This window comes from Crocodylus siamensis, chromosome 9 (genome assembly GCF_052110815.1).
Source record: "Crocodylus siamensis isolate JL-2025a chromosome 9, ASM5211081v1, whole genome shotgun sequence".
NCBI lineage: Eukaryota > Metazoa > Chordata > Crocodylia > Crocodylidae > Crocodylus > Crocodylus siamensis.
The window spans coordinates 60063649-60088873 of NC_143403.1; the positions used below are offsets into that span (position 1 = coordinate 60063649).

The following is a 25225-nucleotide window of genomic DNA, read 5'->3' on the forward strand; positions in this document are numbered from 1 at the left end:
TTGAACTGGAGTCTCCTGGCTGGGCTACTGGGAATTTCCAAAGCATTTCTGTCTCCAGGAGAGAAGATGCCTTTAACAACTTCCACTTGTATAAACTCATGTTGCTTCTCTATTTTTAAATCTTTGTCCTTAATATAGACCTCCTTGGCTTATCAGGCATCTCATCCTCCACTAGAGTTTGCATGCTGATCGCCCCTGGTGTGAGTGGAAGAGTAGATTGACAGGTGGAGGGGGGGAAGGATCGGTCTGCGTGCCTTTCCCCCATGGAACGCGGGGTCATGAAGAATAATCCCCTCCATGGGCACGACCTGCCACGGGAAGTTCAAGGACCGGGAGGACCAGCCTAGACATTTTCAATGGTCTCTTCTGTCATTGCTAAAAGAGGAACTGGCAACCACAGAAAAAGGGTAGTTGATGAAAACAACTTGCAGGGGGTTGGCTGGGCAACTTGTTTCAATGTATAAATTGCTGTTGAGCAAGGGAACTGGTTTCCCTTCGGAAGCCGGTGCAAACAGTGGAGCAGGGAGGTGGACTCACCCCCAAATGTTTTGGCAAGCACAGCTGATCCTCTCCCTTGCCTTTCCTTTGCAAATGCACATTTTGCATTGGTTCCTTCCTACTTCCTACAGTCTGTGCTTTACTGGTCAGAAACAGCCCAGCTCTTTACCTGGCTCAGATTTGTGGTTGTGCTGTGCCTTCATGTTGAGTGTGGAATCGCCTCTCGGGGTGCTCAGAAATAGCTGTCCCCAGAACCTGGGTGCAACGATGTGGCTGTGCAAAGTCAGACCCTAGCTTGGCACTCGGCCCCAAAAGCACATAGCGGCTGGTGGTGGGAAAAGCAGTGGGTGTCGTGGCAGTTGCTACCAGGCTGTGAGAGCACCTGGAGGGAAGGTTTCTTGCTGCTTTGTAGAAGGTGATGGATGTGCTCTTGCTTCCTCTTCTTGGTTCCAGTGAGGCAAAAGGGGCTTTTAGCACAGCATGCAGCCTGGCTGTTGAGCCCTCCCCTATGACATCAAGCTTGGCTGGGATGCTGTTGATTCACTCCTCCATGCACTGTGCAGTTGCGACGTTTGTTGGGAACACGGGTTCTGCCCACCCGTCGGACTCGCCCAGGGGGAAGCGTGCTACGGGTGGGTGTGCCCCACAGTGCACTGCAGCTGAAGGAAACTGAGAACCACGTTCTGCACCCGTTCTGCCGGCCAGTGGACTATTGGCCAGTCAGTGGGGAGCTGGCTGGCCCGGCCTTCGGGCAGAGTGAGCTCCGACTTCAGTTGCTCATTCGTGGGGAGGGAGCACGTATTCCCCCTGGGCTTGGAGTGAGCAGTGTCCCCCCCAGGTTCACCCTTTTGCACTCCTCCAGTGACACGGCACGTAAGTGGAATCAGATGCGTTGCTCGTCTCTGAAGTGGTTTGTTGGAATCTCGCCGCCTTGCAATCGCTGAGTAAATTTGGTGGCTGGACAGAAACGTGCTGAGGCTCCCTGTGCTGACAAGGCACGTTCACTTGTCCCTTTTCCCAGGAATGGCTGCCGTTGCTTCACTGTTGATGGTGAAATCTGCCCCTTCCACATTCCTCCTCCTCCTCCTCTGCCAGGGCCCTGAGACACTTCCACCGCCTTCATCTCCCACAGAAACCCCTGCTGGGTGCTGGGACCCTTGTGTTCCCAGGGGCTTACGGGCTTGAGGTCAGGTTCCAGCTCCCTGGTTGGGACCATTTGGCCCCATGCTACTTGCTTTGGAGCCTTTGGTCCTCTCTGCTTTGTCTGATCCAGTCCTGAATGGGTCTGAATGTCTGCAGTTTGTGAAACATTTTTGTTACTGTCTCCTTGGCCTTGTTCTGCTCTCAGCCTGGTACAGGCCCTTGCAGCTTCTGAGGGACCCAAAATGCTGCTTGCCTATGCTAGAGTGTGTCGATAGACCCCCCCCCCCCCCAGGCTGTAGTTTCTGTGGAAATCCTTGCAACCAGCTGTGGGAGGATTTTCCCCAGCAACTGTGAGATTTTCCCACTAAAATTCCCCACCGTTTCTGTTACTGTTTCAGCTCCATTGGTGGAAGCAGCCTGGTTTAGACCATGTGCATGCAGCTCCTTGTTTATATTAGTGCTGAACCGGTATCAGCAACAGTCAGAAATTGAGGGAGAAAACACTGGGATGATACCCGAGGTGCACACAAGACGATGGAGCTAGTGATGAGGTCTGCCTGGTGCTCTCTTTTTATGGCCTTTGGGTTCAAGAGGCTACCAAGGATCTGGGCGGACTGGCAGACCAAGGAGTTGGGTAGACCCAGCACGTGTTCCTAATAGCTGAAGTGTTTAGGGAAGCCAGTGCAGCTATAAAAGGCATAATCTGGGGTGTCTAGTGCCCCTGGCGATGAAAGACTGCGCGGGCAGGAGCTGAGGGGACCTTTTGCGGAAGCACTGATGTGATGCTGAGTGCACCGTGTCTTGCCAGAGTGGTGATTCAGAAGGGGAAGGGCTGGGACTTTGTAGGGCTGGAGCCAGGTGGTAAGAGGAGGTAGTTTGACCTGTCGAGTGCCAAGCAACCCCAGGCCAAGTGGGAGGGACCTGCTCAGGGTGAGTTAACATAATGCATTTCTTGTGGGCTGGGCTGTGAGGGGCTTTATTTCTGTTCCGTGATTGTCTCCCTAAGAGCTCACCTGGCGAAGCACCGGGCAGCAAAGTCTGCATTGTTCTGGGTATCTTGGAACGAGCAAAGACAACAATGCCTGTCTAGGTCATTCAGGCTCAATAAAAAGTTGCACACCGTCCCCATCACACCTAGGCCCTGCCCTTTCTGCACCACAGCGGAGCTGGCGGTGGCCTCAAGTTCAAGAGCTCACGGGCAGGCTTGCTGTCTGGCCCAGTTGCTGTGAGCTGTACAAAGCCCTCTGCAGCCCATTGTCGCAGAATTATTATTGTGCCTCGGTGTAAGGGTTCAAACAAAATGAGAATGGTTGCTAGTGATCTGGATGGCTTGTGGCTGATTTTGGGGGGGAGAGGTGTGGTTTCCTTTGGCAAGTGGGGAGTTGTGGCTTCTGATTCCCTCTGTGACTCAATTCCCCTCATGCCTCTCTGCCACAATTTCACCGTCTACAAAATGGGGCTTATAAAGCGTTATCTTCCTCCTGTCAATGGGTTATTTTAGTAAACTGCTTTGGCCATGAGAAGCAACAAGCAAGTGCTGGTTCTAGCTGGGCTCAGGCTTGGAAGAGTCTGCTTTTACTTCTTAGTTGCACATGACAGATAACATGGTATGACTTTGAGCTTTTGTGCATTTGAAAAAAAGCTACCTCTTGTCAGGCCCAGGGTAGTGGAGTTTCATGGAGATGAGACATCAAACTTCTTATTGTGTATTGAATAAAATTAATGGGAGGTGGGGGGAAGACTTGAGAGCGATGTGTCAGGCTTTGGGCAATTCCCTGTTTAACTCTGATTATTTGGATTGAATCCTCTGTTGTCACACGCAGCAGTATCTATGGTCATGCTGTGCGTGGAGATGATGGGTGACGTATGTATGCGCAGGACGTAGGCTGAGGATTCCTGTTTGGCAATGGGGATGCATTAGCTTTGAGCCTGGACTGTTTTTCGGTCACTGTGTCAGGTAGTGACTGCCTTGCCCCACACATGTAGCCAGCAAGTTGTAAATATTTGATTGTCTTCTGTGGTCAACTGGGAATTAGTGCTGTTTGCTGCTGAGTGTGTCCTTTTTTTTTCTCCTGCTACACTTTGTACCAGTCCCACCAGACCAGGAATTGCATGTGGATGATGTAGTGCTGCCTTAATGCAGCCACCTTTGTGTCTCCACTCATTATCCGTGCGTGATGCTGTTGCCTTCGTGCTGTGAAGGTGCAGAGGAGGCATCTGGTGATGCCGAGCATTATTGTGATGCAGCACGAGGCCCTCTGTTCCTATGAGAGGTGGGACAGAGGCTCTCAATGCTGGAAGGGGCAGTGGGCCCTGTGCCAGCCTCTTAATAGCTTCAGTGTGTGAAGCCTGCTGGTTTGTGTGCAGGCCAGCAGCACAGCTGTGTGGTAGCAATTGCTGGGTCCACTGCTGAGGTGGGTGGGCACAACACTCTGGCACCAAACTGCAGGGAGAGAGGCAGCACCAGCCTCCCTCGGCTTCAAGAGTCCTTTCAGCTCTGCTTTCCACAGGGAAGCCAGTGTTGTTTGTGTAGCAAGAAGAAAACAGCCGCAACCTGCTCAGTGACACAGGGCTACTGTGAGTCTCTTGGCAAGGAACCTTGTAGTGGCGCGGGACCTGTGGCAATGCCAGGGGCTCTGCAGAGCAGCTCAGCCTCAGCAGTGTCCTGGCCAGACTGGGCAAGTGGCTCAACCCAGGCTGTCTGTGCTGAGGAGTGCAAAGCATTATAGTGAGTGCAGAGGAAAAGGTACAGGAGGCATCTAAAAGCCTCTGACGTGAGCTTTCCTCCCAGCAAGGGAGTGGCAGGGTCTGTTGGGTGCAGTGCTGGGAAGCAGCTACTGCAGAGCAGGCTGGTTTGTTCCACAAAGACCCAGGCAGCCAGATGTGGAAGAGGCAGGCCTGGGCTCTCCACTGTGCTTCTCTCCAGGCCCTGTGGGGGCCCTTTTGGGGGGTTAAGACTGCTTAGTCCTGCCTGGCTGAAGCCATTTCCTGTGGTCCACACAACCAGATGCACTTCTGCTCACTTGGGGCTGGGAGCAGCATCCCGGAGACGGGGAGAGCAGAAAACCTCTCCTGACTCATGCCGTTGGAGTGCCCAGAGCTGTCAGGGGCATGCCAGGCACAGAAACCATCCGCAGAGGACAGCCCAATCCAGTTGAGACCTGAGGAGGGGAGGACAGACACCCCCATGCCCTCTTACAGGGGCTGCTTTATTTGTTCTCACTATATATAGGTGGTGGATGGCTTGCACAAGTGAGGCCTGTTGACATAGGTTAGGCGAGTGGGGCTTGGCTGGGAGGGATTGAACTGGTAGATGTGAAACTCTTGGCTGTGAGTGGCAGCAGAAGGCTTTGCTCCAGGGAATGCCTGGTCAGCGGTCCAAGAGGTCTAACCCTGACTCCTTTTAGTCCCTTAAGGGGAGTGGCTGATGGACTCAGGGAGCCTCTTGCAGCTCTTTCCAGCAGGACGATGGTGGCTGGGACTGGGGTTGAAGGGAAGAGCAGTGGGTCCAGGGGGGGACAACTACTGCTGTTTACCCGGGAGGGGTGGTCTTGTGTGAAGCATCAGGCTCTTGGTGCTGAGGTTCCCCTCCGAAATGGCCCCCCAGCATCCTGGTGACACTTCCTCTGACAGTGCCAGGGCTCTCTGCTCGCTGCTGCCAGTGGCAGTGAGTTACAGAGCATGTGATGACTCTTTTTTTCTGTGCTGCTGGAATTCAGGATTTTCCAGTGAGCTAAGAGTGGGCTTGTCTGCCTCTCTTGTGGATGTAACATCCTCCCAAAGTTATGCTAATTGCAGCTGTGGGCACCAGGCAGGGGTTTGGATTGGCCCCAGAGCAAGTTGCTACTTATTCTCCCAGTGGAGTTTGCTGGAGTCCTGCTCAGCCCAGCTGGAAAAAAGGCTCCTGGTGGGAGAGGTGGAAAATGGGCAGGGGGCTCCTGGGCCCAGACGGGTGCTTGTCTTTCTGGGCAGAAACACCTTCCCCATCAGTTGCAAGAGCTTCCTTTCTGTCCCTGGGTCCCAGCCTAGGACCTGACTCCTCCCAGCTCCTGCCAGTCTTGCTCCACTGATTCCCCATGGATTACTCCTGATTCACATGGACACAAGAGTATCTTACAGCATACTGACAGATGCTGCAGTGCTGTCTCCAGCCTGGAGCAAAGTCCATGGCGTATGACCTGAACTTACCTTCCTCATGCCCTGGAGCAATTTTCTCCACTTCATTGGGGCTGCTCAGGAGCACATGTCACAGGATTGGGACCATGGGCTGCAACTTGAGCACTTTGGATCCTGTCCCCAGCACTGGGCTTTACATTGAGGTTAATCTGTCCTAGTAGTTTCCTACCTGGGTGCCAAGTGCTGACTTATCATTGGGCTGAATTCACTGGGTTGGATGGGGAATGCAGTGTTTGGGAGGAGCAGTGCCTGTTCCTTTTTTAATTTTAAGCTCAGCCCTCACCATTTTCCTCTCTCTCTCTCAAATGAGCTCCAGCCCAGCTTGTGTCTGTGCCAAGGAAAGGTGTGTGCCTCTTTCCCTCCCAAATTTTCCTACTTGCAGCTGGCAGCTACAAGCTATGCTTTGCTTCACTTGTTTTCCCAGCTGTGGCTCTGAGAGTAGAGAAGAATCCATTTGATTCTGGGTCCTTGTGTGGAGCAGATGGGAACGTGCTTGGGGAAAGCTGAAGCATGTAGACAAATTGGAAAGAGCTCAGTGGAGGGTAACAAAAATGGTCAGGGGCCTGGGGCACATGACTGATGATGAGAAGCTGAGGGAGCTAGGTTTCTGTAGTTTAGAGAAGAGAAGACTTGAGAGGGGATTTAATAACAGCCTTCAACTACCTGAAGGGTGATTCCAAAGAGGATGGAGCTGCACTGTTCTCTGTGGGGGAGAACAAGGAGCAATGGGCTCAAGTTGCAGCAAGGGAGGTTTAGGTTGGATATTAGGAAAGACTGTCTTTCAAGGAAGGTAGTAAAGCACTGGAACAGGTTACCCAGAGAGGCTGTAGAATCTCCATCCCTAGAGGTTTTTAAGACCCAGCTAGAGAAAGCCTTGGCTGAAATGAGATGGTTGGGGGATGATCCTGCTTTGAGTAGGGGGTTGGACTAGATGACCTTCTGAGGTCTCTTCCAACCATAATTTTCCATTATTCTGTGAAAGGGAAGTGTTGCTGTCTTGTAATACCTGTGGGGGGGGTGAAGAATTCCTTCTCTGTCCAGCGCTTTGTGCTGGTCTGGTCTATAGAGTTGCATCTGGAACATCTCCCTCTGCTGTGCACCCCATGCCCTGGCCTGGTGCTCACACAGGGGTGACTTCATTGGGAGCTCTAGTACCAATGGGCGCCATGGGGATGTTGGTTCTGCAGCAGGTCTAGCATCAGAAGAGCCAGTGCTCAGAGCAATTGGCCCCAAGGCACTGAGAACAAGCATCTTTCCTGGGGTCACCGGGAGAGCTTGTGGCAGTAAGACATACCTCACGGCCTTATGCAGCAGGCCATGCTGCTCCTCCACTTGTCACCCTTAGGAATCCACCCTGCCCTTGGGGCTGCTGCCGCCTTTGTGTAGGAGGAGGGCTTTGAGGTTTGCTCCTAATACGTTGATTCACTTTTGCCTCCAGTTGCACCCAGAGCCAGCACAACATGAAGCCATAGTTAGCACAGAGAGCACAGCACCAGAAGCATCCATGGAGTTAGCTCCCTTCTGAGGTCAGTGCAGCAAGTGGCTGTTACCCATTCTGCAGTCTGGTGTCCCCCTCGTGTGGAGGTTCATCACATTGCACCAAGGATGATCTGTGGAAGTCGGCACTTGGCTGTGACTGCTTTGGTTGGAGGAAAAAGGGAATCTACTTAAAATGAACTGACCCTGACTTAGGCGCCCCTGGCTGGTAGATGATGTCCCCCATCCAGCCAATGGGAAGAGCTTTGAGCTGTTAATTTGCTGCTGGTTGATTGCTCCTTTTTGGTGCCCAGCAGCTGTGCAGCTGCTTGCTATTACTTGTACTTGGTAAGTCTCAGAGGCTCCAGTGCAGCAAGGTCCTCTCCATTTCTCTGGTAAGGAAGGGGTGATCCCTGCCATAAATTGGCTTGTGCTTAAGCAGAGGGAGGCTGCCCATGTTACCACCCCCACTATGAATGGGGTCCAGTGACTTGTGCCCAGTTGCAGAGCTGGGATTTCAACTGAAATTCCCTTGACTTAGCCACAAAACCAACCCTGCTCTCAGGTCTGTGCCCTAAAGGCACAAGCTTTTCATAGCAAGCTGAGGCTCTCTTTCTGTCGCCCTTGAGCTCTGCTGAGGTTTATGCCACACAGTCCAGAATTTGTAACAGCAGCAGCTAGAGCCAAGGACAGTTCAGGCCTGAGAGGAAGATGGGACCAGATTGGGTGAGTGGTGGCAGGGACCCAGGATGTAGAAGAAGGTAAAATAACTGAGTCATGTGGGTTGCCAGCTGCTCTCCTCTCTTGATGGGAGGGTGCCAGTGAATATTGGCAGGGATGGGGCTTCCTCAGCCTTCCTTGTTCCATTGCCCAATTTCTAGTTATAAACATTTCCTCCTCCTGGATCTCAAGCGTCTTCCTTTAATCTGCCCTTGTGGACTCAGTGATGGTACCTGGGCTTCCTGGGAACCTGCTGCCTTCTCTCTGCTATGGCGCCAAGCCAGCATTTCCATTCCACAGGGAATTTGGGGAAAAGGTTTTGCTCATCATTCCAGAGCCAAAAATATGATTTCTGCAGTTTCCAAGGGCAGGGAAAATCTTGGGGTGGGGTGGGGGTGGCGGGGAGGGAAGGAGGGAGGGGGAGAATCATTTTGAAACAATGGAAATATTTTGGTTTGAAAATTTCAGAGCCAACAAGCTCACTCTGGCTAAAGTGGCTCTGTTGCATTGGTTTCTGGAGGCAGCCTGCAGGGCATGCTTCACTGTGGGGTTTCTTGGTGTGGTTCCTTATTGTTCCCTGCTCCATGCTGCTGAGAGGTCCAAAGTCAGGGGTGAGTGCACATGCTTTACAGCTGTTAGAACCTCGTCCTGTTCCAAAAGGACATGGACATCTGCATTTCCATTAGGCACATCCGAAGGGCTTGATCTCATTAGCTGAGACTCGGGTGAGATGCCTAGCTGGACAAGCTGTGTAGCGTGATACTTGCTTTCAAAACATCTGCTGTTCTGGTGCTTAAAGAAGCTCTGCACGTCGGTAGGGCCTGTCATAGGTCATGGGTCACCAGTGAGTTTGAGCAATGCTATGAATTGTTTGTGCATGGCTGTTGGTGGAAGCTTTGCTGGGAACATCAGGCTCAAACTCAAAGGTCTTTCACCAGCATGGGTGGGTTGGGCATCTTTGAAAGGGGACCCCTTACCTAATGCTGAGGAAACTGCACCCCTGACCCATGCACCATGAAAGAGAAGGTTGTTTGCATCAGTTCGGGGCCTGTGCTGGGCTTGTCCCAAGGCAACAGAAGCCATCGACAGGGTTTGTTTCACCACATCCATTGTTCAGTCCTGTGCAACAGGTTGCTTTCTGTGTTGGCCAGGCTTAGACATCGTTGTTACCCACACACAGGGCCCCCTTTCCCCAAGAAAGGTGCTGGCAGGAAAGGGGAATGGCTGAGCGGAAGGAGGAGGGTGGCTGGACGTTGCGTGGATTCCTTTGTTACCGAGTAAGCCATGAGAAGAGCACACAGATTCAGAAAGACCAGACTGTCAGGCCAGCCTGCAAACTTTTCCTATCAGTATTGCAAAGGGTTACAGAGCCAGAAAGTGGCCAGGACACCTCAGTTCTAGTCCCAGCTCTGCCACTGACTTGCTGCAGCCTGATCTTGGGCCAGCCTCTCCCTTGCTGTGCCTTAGTTTTGCCTCCTGTTCTTTGTCTGCCTCAGCTGTTCCAGGGCAGGGAGTTTCCCTTCCTGTACGTTCAGGCAGCATTTGACACAGACCTAGCTGTGCTCTGGACCATAACACCATGTATACAGAGAGCAAAATAGTAATGCAGACAAGGCAAGGAACTGTGGGTACAGGGTGGAGAGTGACAAGGCCAACAAGCCATTCATAAGGCAAGGTGGCAGCTTTGCTTTTTTGATCCTGAAATGATAAAGAACTGGAAATCCGTGCTAAACCCCTGTGCAAAAGCTGATAACCCATGTTTGAGAGGCACCATGAATTATTTCCCCCCACCCTCCCAAAGTGGTTTGCATTTGGTTTCTGGATTTGATGGACTAGAATGGGCTATCTCCAGCTCGGTGTTTGCAGGGGGCACCGGCAGAGTGAGACTTGGCTTGGCACTTCTGAAAGCTTCTACCCAGGGCCCTGGGAATTGGTGTCAGTGCAGCTAAGATGTCCTGAGCTAATGGCTGTGGCTCTGCAGACAGGCATGTGCTTGGATGATACAAAACGTGACTCTCTCTCTGTCTGCCCCCATAATTTATGGTTTGGTGGCTGTGCTTGAATCAGGACCCAGAATGACATAATCCAAAATAATCAAATGAGGTTGGGTTCAACCCATAGCTACTGGCCAGAAAGCACTTTTAAAGTGCAATATAAAGCAGCCTGCAACCCTCACAATACTCCGTAGCCAGGGCTTGTCCTTCTGGGTTTTCCTTTCCTCAGCTTTTCTCTTCTGCATCCCAAGGCGTGTCCGTCATGCTGCGATTCTGTTCAGGATGCAGTTGTGTGTCATGTGCTAGTTAATGGATTTTCAGGATACAGCATCTCTCTCTTTTTTTTTTTTTTATTTGTCCTGTCAGCATTTCTCCTCAGGCCACTGGCAACACTGCCGCTTAAGTAGGAATCAGTCAATATTAACTTGTTCCTTGAAGCCAGCTTGGAGAAATACTTTGGTATGGTGCAGCATTGTGAATCTATACAAGGCCCATTCCTACCAGGACAAATGATCTAGTTTGGTGGACATCAAGCCAGGGTCTATGGTTGGTGGCCTTCAGAAAGTGGTCTGCCAAGCTCTTAAGGGTTTGACAAGGGTGTGGGGGAGAGCTTGGGCAAAGGGATCATTGCTCACTTGCAGAGGTTGCTCACAGGATGAAATGGTGGGAAAAAATCACTGGAAGGCATCAGGGCAATGCCTCCTTACTGTCTGAGTTGCTGCCTTTGCTGCCTCTAGCTGGGTTTCTTGCCTGGAAAGTCCCAGTATCCTAACATTTCTTCACTCGCATGTGGGCTCCAGGCTCTAGCGGGGGGCTTGCCCATTCAGGAAGGTAAGGGGCAAATCTCCTGCATTCAGGAGGAAGCCATGCTGACGTGAGCATCCTTCAGCTCTCCACGAAGAAGGGGAGATGCCAGCAGATGGCCTGGTGCTCTCTAACTTCTGGGTGTTTAGGAGTATTGAGTGACAGTCTCATGGGAGTGAATTACAACCTGTGGTCTGATGCTGAGCCCTCATCATACCACAAAGCTGTGGTGGTTGTGTTCAGGTTGTCCCAGGCTCAGGCCTTTCCAGTGGTTACCAGAGCCCGGGACTGATGGGGTGTGAAACCCATGGGGGATAATATGAACAAGCTTCTGGCAGGGAGGAGCAGGGAAGGGCTGGCCATGTGTGATATGACAGCTGCCATAGGCAGGGAGGTTTCCTGCTCCAGGAATGTTTCCCAGGACCCCTCTCTTCTCTCCCTGTGTTTTTCATGACGACTCCCATTTCATAAAGTCAATTTTTAACTGTCAATGAATGCAGGGTAATTGGGGAAATCCCTTTGCTGTGGTTGGCTGTCTCTTACCCCTCCCTCCCACTCCCTACCTTGTAACAGGCACACAGAGAATAGAGGGGCTGTAGGGATAGCTTTAGCTCTCCATTGATACAAAACCATCCTCAGGGCCTGCTGTGACCTCTGGACAAGCCACTCCTCAAATCAGTGTCTCTGTGACATGGGCATAATGGTACTCTCGCGCTTTAAGGCTCATGTATGTAAAGTGCTGCATAAGGAAGAAGCACCCAGGAGTGATGCCAGGTGTTAGGTTTGGAGATGGAGTGGGAACACCAGTTAGGGTGGAGACGGAGCAAGAATCACAGAGAAGTAGGGCTGGAAGGGATGCCCATAGATCATCTCGTCCAACCCTAGGGGCTATCTTTACAACCAGCTGCAGAGCACAGGGTGAGAGCAAGATTTGGTGACCAGAGACTTCCTCCTCTCTGAGGCCCTGGTGGAGCTGCTTCACCTGTGGAGAGTCACTGCCAAATATTCCCGGGAAGGGGAGATAGAAATGAAAACAACACAAGGCAAAGCATGCCGGAGGGATGAAGCCATCGGGGAGCAGGAGGGAAGAGGCTCTGATAAGTCAGCGGCATGTCGGCTGTGCCTCACTGACGATCCCAATGAGGATGCTGAAGTCTGTGCTCTCCCTCCTGCCATGCAATTGTTCCTTGCTGGCTCGCTCTGTCTGAGCTGTTTTGGGGGGGGCTGGGTGGGATTGTTTTTGCAATATCACAGCATAGAGGCATCTGGTTGGCAAACAACATCAGGCCCTTCAGAAAGAGCTGCGAGGCTCAAACGCAAGGGGCTGAAGTCAGGGGTCTGCTTCCAGTCCCATATTCCTGTGGAGACCCTGGGGTTTCCAGTGCAAAGATAAGGAAGTTCAGAGCCAAGGCTAAAGTGCTTCCTGACTCTCTTTGCTCCTGTCTGGATACAGCTCCCACCTTCCCCGCACAGCCGGATAACCAGGCAGCACAGAGGAGCCCTTCCTAGCACCAGCATGTATGCTAAGGCCAAGCTGAAGCCCTGTGCTCAGCTCTCCCTTGGAATTTCACTGCCTTTCCCACGTGTGCCTGTGGCAGCGCTGGTGCTGTTTGGCTTGGACGTCAGGGCTGTTATATAAGCGCCTGCTGTGTGCGGTTGGAGAACTGCATCGCAGTGGGCTGCGTTTCACCCACTGCAAATCCAGCCCTGAGTCACCGTCTCTCTGAGGCCTTGGAGGTGGGTCTGAGGCTGATGAGTGGACAGAAGCAGCATTATGTACATTAACTGAAGTATCGAGTGCTCCTGCTTGATGAGCTAATGAGATTTCAGCACAGACCCACTGCTCCTTGCAGCTGCTTTTTAGCTATGTGCATCTTTGAGATTGGGACAATGCCCACTGCTCACTCAGCAGCCTGTTAACCTGGTGGGTCTTTGCACTCGGATGGCCTTGTTCAGATAAATGAACACATTACAGTGAAGTCGGAGGGAGCAGGGGCTTGGCACAGATCAACTGCTTTTTGTAAACTGTAGCCCCTCAGCCCTGTTTTGGGGTACATAGACAGGGACCACAGAACAGTTGTCATTCCCTGCCCCTCCTAACTCTGTCAGTGCTTCTTCCTGCCCAGGCTCTGCAGATCTCAAAGCACTTTATGAAGTGCAGTGGGGTGGGATTGGCAGGCCTTTACTGGCCGATAGGGAGCTGCTTGCTTAATGTGCTCTCCAGAAAACAGGCCCAGGGAAGAGATGCAGAATACATCTACGCCCTCCTCACCCCTGCGCCAGGTGTTTCCTTGAGCTACCACATGACCACCGGGGCTTTGGACTGTTTCAGCAGAAATAATACCTTATCAGAGGGTGGTGTAGGTAGGTGGATGCCATTTTGGACAGTTACAGAGCAAAGCTTCCCATACGTCTTCTTCCAGCCTTTTTGGGGGCCCCTCCCCTAAGATCTGGGGGATGTGACTCCCCTATAGCCACAGGGTGTGGGCATTGATTAAGCTTGGGTCTTTTGTTTTCTGCCTCTTCCTGAGTTCCTGTATCCCACAGGACATATACAAAGACTGTTCTCTAACCCCTCCCTAGGCTTAAAGCCATTGGCTCCATGGGGGACCATCAGAAACGCCATGCACAAGAGCTCATAGCACCCAGGTTCCCTTCCTAACAGCTGTGTATGGATGAGGCCTTGGTTTCAGGTGCTCAAACGGTAAGGATGAGCCTTTCCTTTCAGGAGAGATGTCTTGAGTTGCAGCAGTTGAAGAGGTATAACCCAGAATGGGAGGATGAGGTGTGATGTGGAGCTTGACTCATGCATATTCTCAGGAGAGCCATGCTCACGGGGTTGCCCAAGGTATAAAAAGACAGAGGTTCATGCCACTCCTGAACCACTGATGTTGCCGTCTCTTGCAATTTTATAAAAAGCTCCATCACATCTGGTGCATTCCTTAAATCCCCAGCTCCTGGAGTCATATAATGTCTTGGGTCTATTGGCTTAAAGTATTAAAACAGAATAACGCATCCTGTGTTCATACGGGGGGGTGGGTTAGATGAACCTATGATTCTGAAAGAAACTTCTACTTGTCTTGGTTGCAAAAATGGAAGGCTGTGAATTTTACTGAACCCCAAAGGTTCAAAACATAGAGGGTAAAAAGTGGATTGGTGAAAAGGTAGGGTCAGCAAAAGTCATTTGTCTACTGGTGGGGCCTTAACTTAAGATCAAAGAGAACCACAGAGATGGGTTAACAGCACAAATGACCAGATCTTGATCAAGAGAGGTTTGGATCTGGGTTTCCAAGTCTTCAGGAAACTTTTTGTGGAGCCTTCACAGTTTCAGACCCAAGGTTAGAAAAATGGGCAGAATGAAATAGGGTGCAGTTCAACAAAGACAAGCGCGAAGTGCTGCACCTGGGCAAAAAGAACCACCCACACACTTACAGGCTGGGGGATGCCCTTCTCGGCAGCACAGCAGTGGAAAGGGACCTTGGAGTCATAGTTGACTCCAAGATGAACATGAGTTGTCAGTGTGATGAAGTGATCACCAAGGCTAACCGCACTTTCTCATGCATTAACAGATGCATGACAAACAGGTCCAGGGAGGTGACGCTTCCCCTCCATGCAGCACTGGTCAGGCCACAGCTGGAGTACTGCACCAGTTTTGGACGCCGCACTTCAAGAGAGATGTGGAGAATCTTGAGAGGGTTCAGAGGAGGCCACTTGTATGGTCAGAGGCCTGCAGGCAAGGCCCTATGAGGAGAGACTGAGAGACCTGGATCTCTTCACCTTCGCAAGAGAAGGCGGAGAGGTGATCTTGTGGCTGCCTATAAATTCAGCAGAGGAGGGCAGCAGGGAATAGGAGGTGCTCTATATATTAGGGCATCCCCTGGAGTAACTAGGAACAAAGGCCACAAATTGCTGGAGAACAGATTTAGGTTGGATGTTAGAAAGGACTTCTTCACAGTACAGGTTGCCAGAATCTGAAATGGGCTCCCAAGGGAGGTGGTGCTCTCCCTACCTGGGGGTCTTCAAGAGGAGACTGGACAAGCACCTGGCTGGGGTTGTCTGACCCGTGCTCTTTCCTGCCCAGGGCAGGGGTCAAACTCGATGACTTACTGAGGTCCCTTCCAACCCTAACATCTATGAATCTGCGAGGCTGCTTGGGGCGGGGGGTACAGAGCAGGCTTCACAGGACCAGAACGTTACTCGGCTCCCTCAGTCAGACTCCCTCAGGAGTGCGGTAGACCGGGCGTCCAGCTGATAACTGGCTTCAGCTTCTGGGCTGGGGCAGCATCCTGTTTGTTTAAGGCATGCTGTGGGGCCATTCTCACATCAGAGGACTTGGCTTGGGCTAGTGTCAGAGCTGCACTTAGTCCCTGTCTCGCTGTTCCTGTTCGCAGGCCCCACCCTCGAGCCAGGCTAAGACGGCAGTACAGGAAATTCCAGCCAGCTGGCTGTCGTGGGAGCTCTCTCCCTTGCACAAGGGCCGAGCTCTCTGCATATGTATGTGTGCGCGCGCGTAGGCGGGGGTGGCTGCCTTATGGAATTAGTCAAGGCTGGGAGTGAACACATGGGTTGGGTTTTTTTGCTTTTTGGTTTGTTTGTTTTTTTGGCCCATGGTGGCTCTGTGTCTCACCCGCCGTGGTTATGGATACAATCATTATTCAGGAGCGATTAGTGGAGAAGCTGCTTTCTCCCCGGACTCGGGCACAGAGAAGCCACTCAGCCAAGCTGAAGGTACAGGGCATATTTATAGCAATGTGTGATCCAGGGAGCAGCAGGGACAGGAGGGGGGAGAATGCTGCCCGAGGAGGAATGTGTAGCAGAGGAAGAGCGCTCTGGAGAGCAGAGGAGCGGAAAGAAGCTGGTAAGGGGAAGATCGGCTGGGGGTGGAATCAGGATTAGGTTGGGCACTCGTGGGGCTAGAGAGGGACTAAAACAAAGGGAACAGGAAAGCAAGAGGGGAAGTGGGACAGCTGGGGACACATGACAGTGCTCTGGCGGCATATTTCATCTACTGACTCCTTGCTGATTCAGTCCAAGTCAAGGGAAGGGGGAACATGGGGTACAAGCTAATTTGCATTGAAGTGTGCATGTGTACATGCACACTACCTGTTTTGCACTGCATTTTAACTAGCATTTCTCCTTGCTACCATGGGGGTATTGAACTGTGAGTTGGTGACCTCTTTCAGCTGCCCCTACATGCCGTGCTCTGTGATGGGGAGGGGCTGCAGGACCTGTGGTTTCCGATCTAGGCAGTTGTTTCAGTCTCAAGTCTGTTTAGGCTGCAGGAATTGACCCTGGTCTGAAGGTCTGTCATTGCATCCCCAGGCAAATCTGGCTCTGCTTTTCCATGTGGAAGCAGCTGCAAGAAGCTGGGGCTTTCCAGCCCTGTGAATGTTATTGGTCAAAGGGGATGCCAGCAGTGACGGGAACACACTCATGTTGACACTAATCACAGTCCAGGAAAACATGCAGGGGGCTGCATTTGCTGTGACCTTTGAGCATAAAATAGCTCCTTTCCTGTTATCTGCCTTTTGCAGGGCTTATGCAGGCTTCAGTCATCATTTGGCCTCCAGCTGAGGGTTAGGTCTAACCAAACCCAGTGGTCTGGCCTGTGGAATAAGACCAGGATGGATTAGGCCCATTAGCGTGGCAGTCCTATTACATGTTGGCTGGGGGACATGATGGGAAGATTGCAGAGGTAAGGGGAGCAGTGCACAGTCACACCTTGAATTTGGTCGCATACAGAGAGGCAGCACCTGACTGAGTGCCACGGCTAGGAGAGATTTCTCTCAGGGTAGCTCTGGTCCTCAAATGCCAGTGGCCCAGATTCAATTTGAACATCTTGGATCAAAGTCCCTGTGGGTCATTCCCAGGAGAACGTTTGATTTACTGCCTGTCCCATCTGTACGTGGCTGACGCAGCTGATTATGGGTAGAATGCATTGTTGTGACCTTCGTTGAGGTGCACATTACATACCGAGCTAAAGATTAGACCAAACAGTTTTGTTGCTCTGGAGATGCTTGTGTTTTTAGACGGGTCCTGAAGGCCCGTGAAGCCTCCACTTGTTCTCTCGGTGGCATCAGCCACAGCTGGTGGGTCTCTGTCCAGATGCCTTGGTACATGCGAGGTGGAAGAGATGCGCACACAGTGTATGCGAAGGGTATGGCAGTGGATCCTGCCAGGAAGGACCTCTCTGACCTGGCTCTGTGCTGGGCTGCCTTCCTCCTGCTGCTAATTTCTCCCTGGTGACTGGGGTTGCTTTAGGTTCCTGTAAATGCTGGGCTCTGTTAGGTGAGAGGGGAGTTTTGGTAACGTTTCAGGTGCCCTAGGATCGATGCCCAAGGCTGCAGGGCAGAGGGATTCTGCTGTACTGCAGTTCAGAGGTGTGGCAGACACCCAGCCTTCCTCCTCCAGCTCGGCCGAGAGTGCTCTCCTCAGGTGGCTTCCTGATCCCATTCATACCAGGTGTTAAGGTATACAGGTATTAGTGCAGCTTAGGAGCCTGGAAGACAAAATGGCTTAAAGCGGAGTGCACAATTGATCAGACATGTTGAACTCGTATGTTCAGGGCACAGGCCCCTTCTTGGCCTCTCAGGTTTTCTCTACTGAATTTTTTAGTGTCTTTTTGCAAGGCACGTGTATGGGGCGGAAAAGTCACTAGTGAGGCATATGTGGCCTCTGAGTTCAGAACTGCACTGAAGGCTGTGTTACACCCAGGAAGGCCTCTTGAAACCTGCCAGGGATGCTCCTAAAGGAGTCGGCTGGCAATGAAAGGTGCTGTCTTTCTTGCAGAAGCAGGGCTAAGCCTGTTTCCTTTCTGTTAACTATCACAGACAAGGGTTGAAGCGAAATTAAAGTGGCAGGGGAGCTTTCGCCACATCGGGCAGGGAGGCAGGATGTTCTTTTAGTAGCGGAGCAGCACCAGGCTGGAGGAAGAAGAGCTCTTCTGACCACCCTCCTCCTCACCCATGGCCCCTTGTTCTCAGTCCTGATTATGGATGGAGCAGCCTCATGTTCACTTGAAAAATGCTGAAGGGAACATGTGTTATCAGGTGAATGAGCTGCTGATTGAAGATGACACCTTGGGCCAGATAGGCGTTGCCCATATGAGGGGACCGGTCTCTGTTAAGATATAGTGATGTAACCAGGGCTGTAATTTGTCTGAGGTCTCCAGCTTGGCCTGAGTAGCCATGGTAAAAATGAGCCAGAATCACCCCAGTTTACATACCGTGAAGTTTGTGGAGTTGCACCAGGGGTCCATTTGCCTGATATCAAGTCATCTACTGAATCAGCTCTTCTGGCCAAGTATTATTACTGCAGTTGTCCCACTCTTACAGTCCCTTGAGGCAGGAGCTGGTGATTACACTTTCTAGACACTGTTCGGTGTCCACTCAGACCTCAGTCCTGCAACACATGCAAAGCTTGAGCACCTCCAAAGAGTTTAAGGGAGACGTCTGCCTATTGAACCCAGCATTGGCGTATTACTGACCAACGCCGCTGCTCACTTGTTAGGATGTGGTTTGTTCTCCGAGGACTCCTCTTTTACTGACTTACACTTTAATCGCAAGTCAAGCAGCCACGAAGTGGAACAGCTTTGGTGTGCTGTGGACGTTGAAGAGACAGGACTCTTTTGATCAAGTCGCCCAGTTCCCTCTTGCAAGCTGACGCTGACACGCCCACGTTTCCTGCCTTTCTTCGCCTGCTTTGTATTGGACTTTTGCAACGTGTTGTAGGAGCGCCATCAGCATTTATTCACAGGTGGTCACCCTTCATAATCCAGTGGAGTCCAGTGTGCAGAAGTCACCTGGGATCATATTTACCTGTCTTTGAATTCAAGATGCCCCTCCTCCCTGCCATAACTAGATTCTAGACTTGGAAGATTATACGTTCATTTTAACTTTCCGTGTCTAAAATCTAGTTATTGGAGACTCCTCCTAAATTCATATCCTCCCACCACTTTCCCAGGGAAAGCAGTAGCTGGGGACAGGCAGCCTACCCCACTTCCCTTGTTCCCTCCTTGCCACTTGTACTCCCCCTCCCACCCGTCTCTCTGCTGCCTCTCCCTCTCCCAGTGCTTTCCCACTCTGCCACTTGTCCCCCACTGATGCCTGTCCCCTTTGGCCCCTGCCCTTGTCCACTTACCTTTGGAGTTACTGTGGCTTCATCTTTTCTGGGAGCATGGAGCACCTGGCACAGGCAGCAGGTGGCTCTAGCTCCAGCCTGCATTTTGGGTCAGGGCCAGAGCCACAACCATTCCCCCCCGCACCCCGTTTCCCCCTGCTTTGTGTGTCCTTTTTCCCATGCTCTACCTGCTCCATGCATCCTTTTCCCTGCCCCCTGTCACTCTGCATGTCCCTTCTCCCATACTTCTCCCACTGCCTTGCTCCTCTCTGCACTGCACACCCCCTTCCCCCATGTCCCTTCCCTTTGCTCCTTTGCTGCTTCTGCTTCCTAGGGTTGTCACGTGGCAGGGGTGGGCAATTATTTCGGGTGGAGGGCTGCTTACTGAGTTTTGGCAAGCCATTGAGGGCCACATGACAGGCAGCCAGGAGCTGATAAATATTAATTTTCGAAATTTTTTAAGGGCCCAGCAGGCTGGATAGAATGACTTGGTGGGCTGCATCTGGCCCACGGGCTGTGCTTTGCCCACCCCTGTAATGTGGGGTATCAAGGCCTTTTAGAGCTCTTAATGAAACCCTTGTCTGGGAGCAGTGCTGGGGGCCTGGGGCTTTTCTCTTGGATTTTGTTTGTTGGTCCCTCTCAGGGCCTGTCTTCACTATCTCTTTGTCCATGAGTCATGGCCCCACCTGATCCCACATGTGCCAGATCCCAGAAGTGAGACAACGTGGCTGCTTTTGAGCAACCCCAAGCATGCATCATTAAGCAGGCCAAAGGGGCAGCACCAAGCATGTTCCCAGGGCTGCTCAAAGGTGGCCCCGTGGCCTCATTTTCAGCATGCGCGGGAGTGGGAGGGGAGTGCCCACAGGGCAGCACTCCGGGGTTTTATTGAGGAATGGTGTCACCAAGCCCTTTGTGTCTCTATTAACTGTGAGGTGGCAAAGAGGCACATCAGGCCATGGCTGAAATGTACTCGGTGGTCTCACCGTGGTGGTGTTGAGCACATGAAGGGCGAGGTCTGAGCCACTCTGTCAGGGTTTAGTGGTCAGCATGTCAGCGTGTCCCATAAACTCCCCCAACTTGCAAAGAGCTCCAGATTGGGCCTATCCCTGCCAGGGGTTGGTTTTGTTGCAAGCAGTTGTCCCAGGCACTGCATAGTTGGGCTGAAAGTAAAGAATAGGAACAGGACTGATTCTTAGAGTGTGTAAACCTGCTTGAAGTAGGGGCGTTATGCTGATTTATGCCTGGCTACAGGACAAAATGCTGGCAGGCGAGACGGACCAAAGCTCTGCACGGTTCCAGCTTTGTGTCTTTTACAGTGCATCGGATATGATGGAGCTGGCGAGGCCAAGTTACCTCCTGCATGCGGGTCCTGTCAGACTCTCTTTGGCAAGCTGTGCGTGATGGCCAGGAAGGGGGAAACATTGTGTATGAGCGGAAACCTCTGTGTCAGTGCTGGGACCGAGCTGCGAGAGGCCCTTGGCCGTGCTGATTCTGTCTGCGTGGCAAGAATCCCGGCTGCTTGTTTATTCTCGGGACGCAGTTTTGATATGCAGAATCTGTGATGTCTCCAGCTTGGTGTTTGGTGAATTGTTGCTTCCTTTTGGTTGGGACTTGGAAAACATGTAAGAAAGGAGTGAGTTTTGCCAAGGTCCTCGCTCGCTTTCTGGCTGGGGCTGGAGGAGGGGAGGGGGTTTGCGTATAACACTGGAGAGGGGTATGCGTGTAGCCCAGTCTGTGTGCTGGGCTGTTCTTGCAGTCAGGCTGTAGGAAACTGTTACTAAGTGAGGATGGAGCAGACTTGGCTGAGAGAATGATGCCTCTGTATACCCGGAGCTGTGCACAACCAGCAGTTCCTCCCTGACTGCAAGAGCTATGAATACTGCATTCATGGGGCTTTGCCGAGCTGAGCTCGAATTTTAGGGGTACCAGCAGGTAAATGAGTCTGCTGTTCCACAGGGAACGTCTGCCACATCTGGAAGCCAATGTTAACAGTGAGAGTGTGGGTCGTTCTTCCCAGCCAAGGAGGGCTGGGCTAGGCCTGGAAATGAATCTGCTGATGCAAGTGCACCCTTGAGTTTCGTCTGCCTGGGATGTTAGCCCATTCTGAAAATACATTTATGCCACAGGCCTGTTCCATGCGTGCAGCATATCTTTGAAAGTGACTCACAAAGGCGGCAGGCTACACACAGTACCTGTTTGCCTGCAGTGTCTGTCACGCCTGCAGCTTCTACCCTGGTATGAATTTATGAAGTTTCCTCTTTCCGTGTGCAGTGACTGGCAGTGTCCTTTCTCACAGACTGGGCTTATCTGACACATGATGCAGCCATTCAGTGCATGCTACACACTTGCATTATGCCTGTACAGCTCGCAGGCTCTGATAAGAGCACTCAGGAGAAGGCACAGTTAGATACAGCGCCAGTCAGTGGCACTGAGAGTGTGTGGCATTGCTCATGAGCTTGTAGGCCCAATAAAGCTTCATGCTACTGTGCAGCTCTTCACACGCAACTCTGAACACATACAGCTGTCTTATGAACTGCAAACTCCATGGGCATGTACATTCACTGCTGGCCAGGAGAGATACCTGTTGATGGATGCTGCATGCTGGTATTCCCATATGGGGGAGGTCTTTGCTGGAAAATACATGTGTGATGTAGACATGTGCTGAGGATCTGTAATGGGAAAGAGCTGGCAGGTCCAGCTGGATCTGTCCCTTCTTGGATCAAACATCTGGAGCCCCAGCAGCCTTGGAGATATTCTCTGGCCCTGTGACTTCATATCACTCTCTGGGCTCTTTATACTTGACTGTTTTTTTTAAATAACTATTAGAGCTGGTTGGTGTTTCCCATTACTTAGTCAGGAGTGGAGGTGACAGTGCAAGAAATAAAAGCCTGATAAAGGGAGTGGAGACCAATTCATCGTAGAATTATAGAAAATTAGGGTTGGAAAGGATCTCAGGAGGCCATCTAGTCTAACCCCGTGCTCAAAGCGGGACCATCCCCAACTAGATCATTCCAGCCAAGGCTTTGTCAAGCCAGGCCTTCAAAAACTCCAGGGATGGAGATTTCACCGCCTCTCTAGGTAACCCATTCCAGTGCTTCACTACTCTTCTAAGGTGGCTAATATCCAACCTAAACTTCCCGTACTGCCATTTGAGACCATTGATCCTTGCTCTTGGCCTTTTTATACACAGCCCCAGAGCCTGGGCAGCCCTGGGGAGCGTAATAGATTGGAGCTGTGGCTTGTCCATCACATGATGCTGGCCTCTTTTTGTAGGGAACCCATAAAAATACCAGCCCGGTGGCCCTCGGGGCCATATGTGACAAGGACTGTATGTGCATGAGGCACGTAGGTTTGTTGGCAGGAGCGGGAAGAGGAAAGGGACTCGGGGAACTCATGGAAAGTTGGGGTAGGTGGATGCTACCGTGTTTTTGCAGCTGGGGAAGGAGAGGCTGTCCAGTGCAGAACAGGATGGAGTAACAGCCCTTTCAAGGACCTGGCAAATAGCAGCCAGTAAAAAGCGGTGTTTGTGGGGCATGCAGCACCATTCCCCAAGCCTCTTTTGGGCACCTCAGACCTCTGGGGGCTCAGGAGCCTGCCACGCTGAAGTAGGCACTTTCCCATTCCCTGTGTAGCTGCAGATGGTGGGGGTTGATTCCCCCATTCAGTTCCAAAATGCTAGAGCACCTGATTCCCTCCCCCGATTTGGTGTGTGGGACAAGATCAGGACCCCTTGGGCTTCCTGTACCTCCCTGACCTATTCCTTTCTTCCCTTTTCCTACAGGACCATGAGAAGCAATATGTGGGGTTCGCCACCCTGCCCAACCAGGTGCATCGGAAATCCGTGAAGAAGGGCTTTGACTTCACTTTGATGGTTGCTGGTGAGACTTCCTTGCCACTCTGCCTTTTGCTCAGCAGCCCATCTTCTCAGAGGACCAGTCACAGCTGGGCTGAGAGTTGGGAGAGCATCTTCTGTGTCCCTGGGACCTGCCTCAGCCACTGATGCTCACACAGCTGAACACCCTGGGCTGCAAGCATCCCATTAAAAGGAGCAAGACTCCTTGGGGGGGCTGAATCAGGTCCCAGGCTTGTGTCCTGCCCCCAAGGTACTGAGACGGTTCTGCTGGCTCAGGTCTGTCCAGTCAAGGGAAGTTCAGCCACTGATCTAAAAAGGGGACAGGATTTCACCTTGTGTCTAACCCTGGCTTCTGTTTGCCTTCTGCTTAACCAGAACAAACCCCGCTGCCTCCCCAGCCCAAGAGCCCCGGCTGTGAGCAGGTTAGCAGATGGATGGTGAGGAGTTCTGTATGCACTTGCTGTCTGGCACTCCCCACTTTGCCGAAAGACCCCTTTCTCCTGTCTGGCTTCCTCCTGTCTGACTCCTGAGCCCTCCCTCCCTTGGTCTGTGTCCCAGTCAGACGCTTCCTTCGGAGGAAGCACTCTGCTTTTTTTTTGGCTGCAATCAGCCTGCTTGAGTATGGGATGTAACTGCCCCTTCTCTGCCAGAAAGTGTCCCTGAGAGCAGCAGGCCCTGGATAGCTAGGGACTATGGGGAGGAGCTGGGATAACACGTGTTCAGGACAGAGGGATCATGCTGGGAAGGTCCTCCTGCTGCTGGAGAAATGTAACAGCTACATACAACCCCAACAGGTTCCCATCTCTGGCTTCCCTTGGTGCAGGATCCAGTGTTTTGAGACGCCTCAAGGCTTTTTTTGTAACCCACTTTGTACATTATGTTGTTTTTTCTTTTTCATGTGTCCAATAGGAGAGTCGGGCCTGGGCAAGTCCACCCTGGTGAATAGCTTGTTCTTGACAGACCTGTACAAAGACAGGAAACTTCTCAACGCTGAGGGTAAGTGAAGCCCGGGGGAGGGACCACCAGGGGCTGGCTGCTTCCACAGGCACTAAACTGGCTGTCTTCGAACACCCAACACTCCTGCTTTATGTCAGCAATGGTTGCAGACTGGCTCATGCTTTCCTGACCCATTTTCCTTGGGCAGATGTACAGCTTCTGGTATTAGGGCAAGAAGAGTTTGAGGCTGTGGTTCAGCTTTAGGGTTTTCCTTCCTTCCAAAGTACAGTTGCTGAGTTGGCTGAAGAGTTGTCTGTTGCCATACTACGAGGGTCTTTGAGTTCAGCTCTTGAGTTTGGTGTCTCACTCCTGGATGGGTGGGGTGAGAGAGAGAGAGACAGCGTCTGCCCTATATACACTGTAGTGGTATTTTTGGCGTAGGTATGTTAGCTAGGGCTGTGAAAAAAGTTATACCCTGTAGCCAACACAGTCATGCCAGCAAAGCTGCCTGGCCTGGATGCAGCTATGCTGACAGGAGAGGGCATCTGCCTGCTTCACTTCTGTCAATGAGGAAGTGGGATGGGTAGGCCAGCAGAAAATGCCCATCATCCGTCTTCTCGAAGGGCCTCCATCCCCACAGCTTTTCAGGGGCAGCTATGCAGAAGCCCCGCAATGGAGAGTCTCTGGGGCACAGGAGTGCCTGCTTCCTAATGAAAATGAACAGTGTGGGTTCTTTTTCAGAGTTTGACCATTTAGATCCATTAGAAAAGTGCATTATGGGGGTGTTCGCTTTCTCTTGAAAGCATCAGGTATTGGCTGCTGCCTCTGGTAGGCCTTTCTGGCTGGCTGATATTGCACAGCAATTCCCGTGGTATAAATATGGTCACCCAGGGACTGTGTATGCACATGGTTTGAGGGACACTAGACAGTTTTGAGAGGTGCTGTTGCAGATGGTTAGAGCTGAGGACTTGAAGTCAGGACAATGCCACAGTCTCACTGTGTTAGTTTGAAAAGCCACCTAACCTCCATGCCTGCGTTCTGCCAACTGCTGTGGTAAATGAGCACGATACTGATCCTTCTCACCGGTTCAGAGTTGTCTCTTCCTCAGGCCCCTTCTGGCCTGTTCAGAATCAGAGGCACATTGATGAAGCCAACAGGGAATTCCCAGCAAATGTGCGCAAGAGCTTTGTGCAGACTTTGTTACACTGAAGCTGCTTTTTGACAGGAAAGTGGGTTTGATTAAGCACAGATTTTAATGGAAGCCATCTGCTTTGTACATAGCATTTCCCTGGAAAAGTGGAAAACCCAAATATGCATGTTTTGAACTGCTGCCATGGTGCCTCGTGTCCCCTGCTCTCCTTTATAGGCTTAACCAGACTTCCTTTCCCTTGGCACAACAATGAGAATGGGAGAATGAAGCTCCCAGAGTACAGCTTCCATTAGCGCTGGAACAGCCACTCTGGATAAAACACTTGGGTTTTATGGGCTCTTTGACAACCCTGCTCAG

The 25225-nt window shown here is 51.7% G+C and overlaps 1 protein-coding gene across 5 annotated transcripts in view; it reads left to right on the plus strand.

The window, feature by feature from the left end:
* The window catches only part of SEPTIN5 (septin 5), a 57031-nt gene that overhangs the window by 19811 nt on the left and 11995 nt on the right, over window positions 1-25225 (plus strand). For 3 of the 5 annotated variants that reach the window (XM_090063015.1, XM_090063014.1, XM_090063013.1), the window contains 2 exons: window positions 22711-22807; window positions 23692-23778. In XM_090063015.1, coding sequence (XP_089919141.1) covers window positions 22798-22807; window positions 23692-23778 — 97 coding nt within the window. In that variant the 5' untranslated portion in view covers window positions 22711-22797. Of the gene's footprint in view, window positions 1-15343; window positions 15540-15647; window positions 15670-22710; window positions 22808-23691; window positions 23779-25225 lie in introns of those variants that run through there. The other 2 variants (XM_090063011.1, XM_090063012.1) reach the window with 2 other exon arrangements.